The sequence below is a fragment of the Elaeis guineensis genome, unplaced genomic scaffold (genome assembly GCF_000442705.2).
Source record: "Elaeis guineensis isolate ETL-2024a unplaced genomic scaffold, EG11 Super_Scaffold_37222, whole genome shotgun sequence".
NCBI classification, from domain to species: Eukaryota; Viridiplantae; Streptophyta; class Magnoliopsida; order Arecales; family Arecaceae; genus Elaeis; species Elaeis guineensis.
The window spans coordinates 577,955-589,477 of record NW_027332422.1 but is presented as its reverse complement, the minus strand read 5'-3'; the positions used below and the strand labels follow the sequence as shown (position 1 = coordinate 589,477).

At 49.9% G+C, this 11,523-nt stretch overlaps 1 protein-coding gene across 1 annotated transcript; it reads right to left on the bottom strand.

The window, feature by feature from the left end:
- Positions 1-3,303: 3,303 nt before the first annotated feature.
- Positions 3,304-4,279, bottom strand: LOC105036759 (uncharacterized). The gene has a single exon (XM_010912494.4). It carries the CDS (start codon positions 4,153-4,155, stop codon positions 3,613-3,615), a length of 543 nt encoding a protein of 180 aa, XP_010910796.1. The 5' UTR covers positions 4,156-4,279; the 3' UTR covers positions 3,304-3,612.
- Between the last annotated feature and the right edge of the window lie 7,244 nt (positions 4,280-11,523).

Sequence of the window (11,523 nt, the reverse complement as noted above, 5' to 3'; positions counted from 1 at the left end):
TTATCGAAGTGTGGATTACTGATCTCCACGAATGTTTCACATGGAAAGAAGGTTCTACATCGCCAAGCGTAAGCCCCCCACGTGCGCTTCGAACGGCACTGAGTCTTACAGGATCCATGCATCTGATGTCCTCCATGTGCATCCTCGCATTCGTCGGTGTCGAAGTTACCTGCAAGAGCCTTCAAAGCCACCATGCCCGCCAACACTGTTGGTCGAGTCACCCGAAGGAGCCCCCGATGGTGCCTATCTTGCCCAGATCTAGGCCCCCAAGTTCGGTGGTGTCGGGGGGCTAGCCCTTAGGCAAGATCCGATCTCCCCCTTGCTGTCACCACTGATCTCTCTAAGCTTCCGAGTTCCTCTCCCTCCGCGCGTCCACAGCCAGCGCCGAAGTCAAGTACGGGCAACGCCGCACTCCATGCATAGGCGTCTGGTTCCAGACAGCATCGAAGCCACCTGTAGGGGCCTCCAAAGCCATCGATGTCGCTGATCTCATTTGGGTTCGGGTCCCCGAAGTCCATGTAGCATCTGTCGGTACCCAGGTCCAAGCCTCCGAGGCTGCCACACCCTCCAGCGGCACCCTCCTGCTGACGTCGTCGATCTCGCACAGATTCAAATCTCCGAGGTCACCGTGCCTTCCGACGGTGTTGACCTTCCCCGGACTCTAGTTTCGAGGTTACCTGCTGGTGGATCTGAAGCCTCCCCACCACTATCGATCTCCATCCTTGGGAGGGGGTAGGAAGCCCTGTGGCATCCACCTTCGGCTCCAGCCTGCTGCTGGGATGGGCATGCGGGGGCGATGTTGTAAACACAGGCACTAGAGAAGACTAGCATATTCCCATCGAAAATGAGGGGGGAATCGGCAGAAGGATTCAAAAGCAATCCGATCTCAAGATTCTGGCTGTTTTGACTTGTCCAGCAGGTAATATTCGGAGTATAACCTGATGGAATCAGCCCTTTGTTCTGATCTTCAAAGTTCGAGGCTTCTATACGTGCGAGGGCCCCGATGAAAAATTTCGGAGTGAACTAAGGGCCAGACTAAGCCTGGGTCAATGTTGGAGACTTCGATAGCATGATCAGACCTCTTGGACAAAACCATCAGGTTCAGCCAATTTGAAGCCCAGATACAAAGTTAAAATCAAGGCTGATATGAAGTCAGACCCAGGTTGATCCGAAGTCAGATCTAAGTCTGATCTAAAGCCCAAATCATAGCTAATCTGAAGTCAAAATCAGGCTAATCCAAAGTCAGATCTAAATCCGATCCAAAATCTAAAATCAGGCCAGTCAAAAGTTTAGATCCAGGCTGATCGAAAGTCAGATTAAATTTGAAGCAAAAGCAAGCCTAAACTGAGGCAAATCTCAAGCCCAAGCTGAGGCAAATAACAAGAAGAAACTAAACAAAACCCAAAAGCCTCCCTAACAGAACTCAAAACTTTCATAGTAATAAGCTCTCAATTCCCTTCTACAATTTTATTTCCTTATTACAGTGCAATAGATTCTTAAGCATCTAAGCTGAAACAAAGCCATAATGAAGAACAAACCAAGATCACCGACTTTTCGAAAGTCGGGATCCTGAAGTTGACCCTCCAAAGGTCGATCTCCAAACTCCAACCCTATAAAACCAAGCTCTCGGAGGCTAAAAGTAAAATAAATTGGCTAAAATAGGATAATACAACTCTAACATTTGTTACTTTAAAGCTTGGCTTAACTTGAAAAATCAGAATGCCCCTCACTTTTTAGAGAGTCAATGGCCGAGGCTCCTCACTCTTCAGCAAGTCAACAGCCTACAAAAAAGGCCCCTCACTCTTCGATGAGTCAATGGCACATGAAAAAGGCTCCTCTCTCTCTTTATCGAGTCAACAGCTCACAAAAAAGACCCCATGCTCTTCAACAAGTCAATGGCCCATGCCCCTCACTCATCAGCAAGCCAATGGCCTACTATTGCACTCCTTGCCCTCGGACAAGTGGAGCAAAGTCACGACAACATCAACCCTATACCTGAGCAACTGGAGCAAAAGATGCCACGTGAGTAAAAACTTTCTTGGCAAGTCTTCGGCAATTCTAAAGTACTCTTTTCATCTAATCCAATTCTGATTCATACTCGAGAGTAGGGGGCTTATATTGGGGTGATTTTGTATTGATCGAAGATATGGAATATACAAAGAAAAGGTTGACTCTCATGACCACCAAAATTGCCAACGGTAGGCAGATAAGGAAGAAATAATAGATAAATCTTTTCACATAAGGAAAGGAAATGACCAAATCTCGCTTGATAAGTCGAAAATAACTATCTGATCCTCCTTCTTTCTTATGCCTCTACCTATAAATAAAAGTCCATAGGGACCCCCAAGGTATGAAATCTCCTCTCTCCCTATATTCTCACTCTTTTCTTTTTGTTGCCAATTTTGATTTGAGCATCGAAGGATCCCCATCGGAGCCACCTATGATCAGAAATTTTTCTTGCAAATTCTACCCCTGCCGTTCGATCATCGCCGACCTGCCGTTGCCGTCCAACTCCTGTCGATTTGACCTCCAGATAGATTTCTACATCAACATATATTATTATATATAATAATATATATTATATTATATTAATATAAGATATTACATAATATAATATATTATATTATACTATAATATATTATAATAATAATATAACATATTATTATATTATATTATATTATTATATAATAATAATATTTATATAATATTATATAATAATATAATATTTTTATATATAATAATATTGTATAATATATATTATATTATATTAGTATAAGATATTAATATAATATATTAATAAATTATATTATAATATAATATATTTTATTATTATATATAATAATATTTATATAGTAAAGAGTATCATGAAAAATATGAAGAGATCTTAGCAAGCTATCTTGGAAACTAGTAATGTAAAAAAATATGAGTGTCAGATTTTTAAATTATTTTTAAATAAATAAAAAAATATAAATAAATTATTTTTTTATCTAAATATTAATTAAAAAATATTTATTTAAAAAAATATAGATTGAGATAAATTTTTATCCAAAAAAAAAAAAACAGGCTCATGGGTTAACCTTCGGATATCAAGGCGGAGCTGTGTGTTCGCGCGCGCGCGGGACAGCGCGGGAGAGAGAGAGATTGGGGGTGGGGGGGTGGGTGGAGAGCGCGCCCGCGCGGGAGAGAGAGAGGGAGGGGGGTGGAGGGAGAGCGCGCCCGCGCGCGCGTGCGCGAAAGAGAGGGGGATCCAGTCAGAGGTATCATGAAAGTAAGGCCCATTCTTTAAGGCCACACACAACACTGTATAAAATAAATAACATCACTGATTTCCGCAAGTGAAGCGATACTAAATATCGTTCAGGGCTGAATTAAAAACAAAAAACGCATCGCCAGCACCCCCGCCCCCTCAAATGCCCATCATCATCATCATCGTCCACGCCAAGCCAAACAACGGTCCTACCATTTTCCTACCATCATTACAATATACACCATCCGCTACGTTATGCCAAACCCCAAACATTCACATATTCGCACCTACAAGAAGGAATCCAAAGTCTACGACCCCGTGAGCACCACCAACGGCTAGCTTAGACGCCCGGTGGTGAAGTCCGGTCAGCGGTTAGAAAGGAGAGAGGTGGATGGAGGTGCGAATACCCCGCTCCATAGGTCGGTGAAGGCGCGGAGGATGAGGTGGTGGTGGCGGGGGGAGTTGAGGGCGAGGAAGCGGTGGAGGAGGTCGTTGAGGTCCTCCCAGGCGTATATCTCCTTGTCTACTATCATCTGGAACATCGACTCCCGGAAGTCGGCGTACGGCTCCACCGACTCCTTCACCACTGCCACGCTCTCCCTTGCCACCCTGCCTTTCTTCCTCCTTGTCCCCCGCCCGCCCTTCTCCGGGCTCACGGCAGCGGAGCTCAAGTTGGCCGGCAATGCCGTGTCCTCGCATGCGGAGGTGTCGGTGGTGGCGGTGAAGGTGGCAGCGGTGAAGGAAGTGGTGGTGGTGGTGGTGGGAGAGAAGGAGTCTGTGAGAGTAGCTTTGGCTTTGGAACGGGAGTTTGAGGAGAAGAGAAGGGAAAGCTTTGGCCGCCGGCAGTTGCACCCGATGTCTACCACCACCGGGTGGCGGACCGGAACCTTTCTCAGGCGAGAAGACATCGAGAGGGGGAGAGAGAGATAGAGCTTGGGTAGGTGTGATCTAATGAGAGATGGGAGGGGACAGGGAAGAAGGCCCGGCTTTAAGAAAGAGGGAAGAGGATTGACCCCCGAGGGAGAGGGAGAGCCCGGGGGGGTGGGGGGGGGGTGGGGTGGTGTGGGGTTTAAGAGAGCATTAATAGGCCATGTGAGTGAAGGTGGGGTCAACTGGGGAAGGTGTTTTAATGGAGCTGCATGAAAGTGAGAAAGAGAGGTTTCGGGAATGAAAGGATTACAAGAAGGGTCATATGATAAGGAACATTAGGAGAGGGCAAAGCACCCCAAGGTTCATTTGGATCTTGAATTCCCTATAGTTTTTTTTTTTTTTTTTTTCCTTTTTGGGTAATTGGATTACGTAAAGTTTGTAGTTTGATATAGATAAGAGCATTCTATTTTGCTAGCACGCGGATTGGCTCTGATGGGCGTCTGAAAAAAGTTGTCTGTTCCGGGGTTTGACTGCCATGCGCTTGGAGATTCACGTGGGGTACATGATACCAAATAACAGCTTTTCAGCAGTCATCTAAATCACGCAGCAACATCGATGTTGAAGTTTTTTTTTTTTTTTTTTCCCGCTGTACCTGACATTTTTTTTAAAAGGGTTTGAACCAAAGATGAATATGCGCCGAACTGAAATAGCTTCTAAATTTTTATAAAATTAATATATCATTTAAAAATATTTTTGAAGGATAACAAATAAAATCGATCGTGGTCCAACTTCACGTCTTAATGGTATTCATTTCCGACTACGGACCGAATCTATTTAAACTTTAATATTTTTTATATCTATTGGGGTAACCAGGTTCCTTCCGATTTGTGTTAGGTCCTCCGATTCCATGTCAGCCACGGATGTTAGATCAAAAGATTCAATTAGTCATCCAAACAAAACCGTCATAAAAATTACTGATTTGACTGTAGCATCTATAGAATTCGTCATCCCAACATCCTATTGACATCATAGAATACGAAAAATGACCTACTGCCCATCGATAAGCCAAATGCCTATCAATAACTCCCGACCATCTTCCAAAGCGGCAATCCATCCAAATAATTCGATACACTGTACTATTGATGATCCCTTGATATAAAATAAGAGAAACCGATAGCCGGTCGGTATATCAGAATCATCAACCACCAACTACATACCACGACCGTTAGTGGGCATAAACTATCCACTAGCTCCATGATTATAGCCCAATATAAGGATTAACTGTCCTTTAGTGTCGTAATAAGCGGAACCCCATGTACTCAACTATTAGACACGAATCACCTATAAAGGGGAGGTGTTGGGTATAAAATACCCACAGCCGAAGTCCTCAGCAGAATCAGCTCCAGGAGGACTCCGACCGGACTCCTACGGGAGCCGGGCTCCGCCCACGACTCCAACCTCAAGGGGGACTCCGCCCAGACTTCTACGGGAGCCGGGCTTCGTCACCAACGTCAACCGCCGGTAAGATCCGTCCGGGCTCCTACGGGAGCCGGACTCCGCACCTGACTTTAATTGCAGGAAGACTCCGCCCGAACTCCTACGGGAGCCGGGCTCCGTCCTCAACATCAACTGCTGGTAAGCCTTGTCCGGACTCCTACGGGAGCCGGACTTCGCCTTTACTTTAATTGCAGGAAGACTCCGCCCGGACTCCTACGGGAGTCGGGCTTCGTCCTCGACTCCAACGGCTGCAGACAGACTTCGTCCGGACTCCTACGGGAGCCGGACTCCGCCGACAACTTCAACCGCAAGTAGACTCCGTCCGAACTCCTACGGGAGCCGGGCTCCGTCCTCAACATCAACTGCCGATAAGCCTTGTCCGGACTCCTACGGGAGCCAGACTTCGCCTTTGACTTTAATTGCAGGAAGACTCCGCCCGGACTCCTACGGGAGCCGGGCTTCATCCTCGACTCCAATGGCTGCAGACAGACTTCGTCCGGACTCCTACGGGAGCCGGACTCCGTCGACAACTTCAACCGCAAGTAGACTCGCCCGAACTCCTACGGGAGCCGGGCTCCGTCCTCAACATCAACTACCGGTAAGCCTTGTCCGGACTCCTACGGGAGCCAACTTCGCCTTTGACTTTAATTGCAGGAAGACTCCGTCCGGACTCCTATGGGAGCCGGGCTTCGTCCTCGACTCCAACGGCTGCAGACAGACTTCGTCCGGACTCCTACGGGAGCCGGACTCCACCGACAACTTCAACCGCAAGTAGACTCCGCCCGAACTCCTACGGGAGCCGGGCTCCGTCCTCAACATCAACTGCTGGTAAGCCTTGTCCGGACTCCTACAGGAGCCGGACTTCGTTTTTAACTTTAATTGCAGGAAGACTCCGCCCGGACTCCTACGGGAGCCGGGCTTCGTCCTCGACTCCAACGGCTGCAGACAGACTTCGTCCGGACTCCTACGGGAGCCGGACTCCGCCGACAACTTCAACCGCAAGTAGACTCCGCCCGGACTCTTACGGGAGCCGGACTTCGCATCTGATTTTGATTGCAGGGGACTCGCCCGGACTCCTACAGGAGCCGGCTCCGCCCGCGACTTCAACTCCGAGAGGACTCCGCCCGGACTCCCACGGGAGCCAGACTCCGCCCACGACTCCGACCTCAAGGGGGACCCGCCCGGACTCCCACGGGAGCCGGGCTCCGTCGCCAACTTCGACTGCCAGTAAGATCCATCCGGACTCCTACGGGAGCCGGACTTCGCACCTGATTTTGATTGCAGGGGACTCCGCCCGACTCCTACGGGAGCCGGGCTCCGCCCGCGACTTCAACTCCGAGCGGACTCCGCCCGGACTCCCACGGGAGTCGGGCTCTGCCCACAACTCCAACCGCAAGGAGGACTCCGCCCGGACTCCTACGGGAGCCAGACTCCGTCATCAGCTCCGACCGCTGTCAAACTTCAGCCGACGGATCTGCACTCCCTGGCAGGCCACAATAATGGCCACGATCCTGCTCCACTTCCTGCGGCGGATTCCGTGCAGCTCCATCACTCTCTGACAGGCCGCAGTAACGGTCACAGCTCTGCTCCACTTCCTACGACGGATTTTGCGTAGCTCCATCACTCCCTGACAGACCGCAGTCACGATCATAGCACTGCTCCACTTCCTACGACGGATCTCGCGCAGCTCCACTACTCCCTGGCAGGCCACAATAACGGCCACGATCCTGCTCCACTTCCTGCGATGGATACCGTGCGATTCTCCCATCCGCTGGCAAGTCGCGACAACAGATGCCGCTCCACTCCCCGCGACAGACTCCACGTGGCACACCCCGGTGATAGCCACGGGTCCACTCCACTACTCTTCGCAGCAAACTCCGCCTGACCCTGGGCAGCCCACTGCCAGACGGTTACAGATGTCGCTGTCAGGCTACTGCCCCCTCCGCCTATAAAAGGGGGCTCCAGATACGTTATTCAATAAGCTTTCATCTTTCATCTAAAAACTCTGCTAAATTCTCCGTTCGAGCACTCCATTCTTGTTGAGGTAGAGAACTGACTTGAGCGTTGGAGGGTCTTGCCGGAGCAACCCCACCTCCGGTTTAGACTTCCTTTGCAGGTCCCGGCGGCGACTGCGACTTCCTCGACTCCAGCTTCTCCGGTGCAAGCGGATTTTTGCACCAACAGGATTGGCGCTAGAGGAAGGGCTGTGTCTTTGCAATACCCTTGTTCTTAAAGGAGCGCTCAACGGATCCACCTCCGGTCATCTTATCCGGCACCCACTCCTCCTTTCCTCATCTGATGCCTTCTCGCGAGGCATTCGCACAACTACCTCCGGTTATGGTCGCCGACAAGGAGTGGCCGGACGATCGGCCTCTATCGGATTCCGTCAACACCATTTCGGAGGGATCCCAGCGGGAGGCAACCAACATACCATCTATATCCCCCAAGCGGCAAAAGGTTGAAGAACCCATAACCTTTACCGAAGAAGACACCCAGGGAGTCCAATTCCCTCATAATGATGCAGTCGTAGTTTCCTTGAATATAGCAAATTACGACGTCCGTCGCATTCTTGTCGACAATGAAAGTTCGGCCGACATCTTGTTCTACGATGCTTTTCAAGAATGTCCGCTCTTGGCGGTCATCTGAGGCCGATTTGCTCTCCCCTGGTAGGGTTTAATGGTGACGCCATTCCGACGGAAGGAATGATAGCTTTGACTGTGGCCGCGGGTCAATATCCAAAGCAATCCAGGGCTCTGGTGAATTTCTTGGTGGTGAAGGCGCCATCCGCCTACAATGCAATCCTTGGCCGACCCGGCCTCAATGCTCTCCGAGCTGTCGTTTCGACCTACCATTTGAAGTTGAAGTTCCCCACCAACCAGAGGATCGGAGAGGTCCGGGGAGACCAAGCCCTGGCCAGACACTGCTACAACATCGCCTTGCAAAGAAGCGAACAGGCTGACCCCTGTCCCATCGATGGACTAGATGCTCGCGATGACCTCACCGAAGAAAGGGGCGGCCCAATCGAAGATCTGGTACCAATCCCTTTGAATGATGGGAACACGGAGCATGTGGCGCTAATTGGCTCCAACCTGGGGGAGGAGGTGCGGACGCGTCTTATTGATTTTCTACGAAAGAATGCGGACGTTTTCACTTGGGTTCCAGCAGACATGCCGGGGATTGACACGGAAGTCATGGAGCATCATCTGGCCGTCGATCCAAAGCATCGACCGACGAAAGAAAAAATCTGGAGTCATACCCCGGAGAGGCAGAAGGCGATAGCCGAGGAAGTGGATAAGCTCCTCAAGGCCAGATTCATTAAGGAAGTCAATTATCCTGATTGGATTTTCAATGTTGTTCTGGTCAAAAAAGCAAACGGCAAGTGGAGGATGTGCATAGACTTCAAAAAGCTGAATAAGGCTTGTCCAAAGGACAGCTACCCCCTTCCCAGAATCGACCAACTGGTGGACGCGACCTCAGGCCATGAGCTCCTCACCTTTATGGATGCGTTCTCCGGCTATAATCAAATTAGAATGGCGTCTGAAGATAAAGAAAAGACAGCTTTCATCACTAATCGCGGCCTTTACTGTTACAGGGTCATGCCTTTCGGCCTCAAGAATGCAGGCGCAACCTACCAATGGTTGGTGAACAAAATCTTCAAAGAGCAGATCGGCCGAAACATGGAGGTCTACGTGGACGATATGCTCATAAAAAGCAAGTCTTCCAGAAATCATGTCGCCGACCTCGAGGAGACCTTTGACGCTCTCCGAAAGTATAGAATGAAGCTGAACCCAACTAAATGCACTTTCGGAGTAACCTCAGGAAAGTTTCTGGGCTTCATGGTATCAGGGTGGGGATTGAGGCCAATCCAGAGAAAATTCGCGCCATCCAGGAGATGACCGCCCCAAAGTCGATCAAAGAGGTTCAGCGCCTCACAGGGAGGATAGCGGCTCTTAATCGCTTCGTTGCGAGGTCGGCCGAACGGTGCTTGCCCTTCTTTCAAACCCTCAAGCAGCCGAAGAACTTCTGTTGGACCTCTGAATGCCAACAGGCGTTCGAAGAGTTAAGAAGCTACCTTAGCTCACCCCCGCTGTTGGCAAAGCCTGAACCTGGGGAGAAACTATTTTTATACCTAGCGGTCTCTCCCATGGCCCTCGCGGCCGTCCTTGTCAAAGAAGAAATGAAAGTCCAGCGACCAGTCTACTACATTAGCCGCGCTTGAGGGACGCCGAGACCAGGTACACCAAATTAGAAAAATTGACCTACGCCTTGTTGGTTGCAGCTCGGAGGCTCCGACCCTACTTTCAAGGGCACACCGTGACGCTACTCACTGATCAACCGATCAAGGCGGTTTTGCACCGGGCTGACACCTCCAGAAGAATGGCAAAATGGGCGATCGAGCTCACAGAATTCGACATCAACTACAGACCTAGACCAGCAGTAAAGGCCCAAATACTGGCAGATTTCATAGTAGAGTGCACCATCCCAGAGGAGGCCGAACCTGAGCAAAGCAAAGTTGACGACCTGAAGTCTCAACCGAACTCCCCCAACGAAGAGGCCAATCCCTCCGATCGCTTTTGGACCCTCTATGTGGACGGATCTTCCAACATGTCGGGCGCAGGTGCAGGCCTGATCTTGGTCAGTCCAGAGGGAGTCATCACGGAGTACGCTCTGCGTTTCGAGTTCCCCACAACAAAAATGGAGCGGAATATGAAGCTCTGATCGCAGGACTAAGGATCGCCAGAGAGCTGGGAATAAGTCAGCTCCGGGTGCACAGTGACTCTCAACTGGTGGTGGGGCAAGTCAGCGGGAGTTACGAAGCACGGGAGGACAGTATGGCCAGATACCTTGAGAAGGTAAAGGAGCTCACCCCCGCCTTCAGCAGCTTCAACATTAGACAGATTCCAAGGCTGGAGAATACCAGAGCCGATCTTCTCTCCAAGCTGGCGACATCGGCTCCGACCGAATTGCTCAAAGGCGTCCTCTTTGAAGTTCTAAAATACCCGAGTACAGAAGAATCGCGGTCCGTAATGGAGATCGACCACGAGCCCAGCTGGGTCGACCCACTGATAACCTATCTCAGAGATGGAGTTCTACCCCAGGACGCGAAGGAGGCTCGGAAGCTCCGAAATCAAGCCTCCCGATACATCCTTTATGAGGGCAAATTGTATAAAAGATCATACTCCTTGCCCCTCTTGAAATGTCTCCGGCCCTCGGAAGCTGACTACGCCTTGTGGGAAGTACATGAGGGGATTTGCGGAAACCATTTGGGGGCTAGATCTTTATCCCACAAGCTGCTCCGCCAGGGATATTACTGGTCAACGATGCATCATGATTCGATTGAATATGTCAAAAAGTGTGATCGATGCCAGAGGTACGCCAACATCCAGAGACAGCCCACCACCGAACTCACACCCTTGAGTGCCCCATGGCCTTTTGCACAATGGGGGATGGATATCCTTGGCCCTTTTCCCATGGCATCTGGGCAAAGAAACTTCCTCCTCGTAGCGATCGACTACTTCACCAAATGGGTTGAAGCCGAACCACTAGCAAAAATCACGGAAGCAAAAGTTCAAGATTTCGTCTGGAAATCGATCGTGTGTAGGTTCGGTCTGCCTAGAACCCTAATCACTGATAATGGACGACAATTTGCGGGAGCAAAATTCATCGAATTCTATGAAGATCTAAACATCTCCCACAACTTCACATCAGTAGCCCATCCCCAGGCGAACGGCGAAGCTGAGGTGACCAACAGAATCCTTTTGCAGGAGATTAAGACAAGGCTTGAAAAAGCGAAGGGAACTTGGGCGGACGAACTTTATCATGTGTTGTGGGCGTATCAAACTACTCAGAGGCTACCCACGGGGGAGACCCCTTTCACTTTATCCTTCGGTACGGAAGCCGTCATCCCC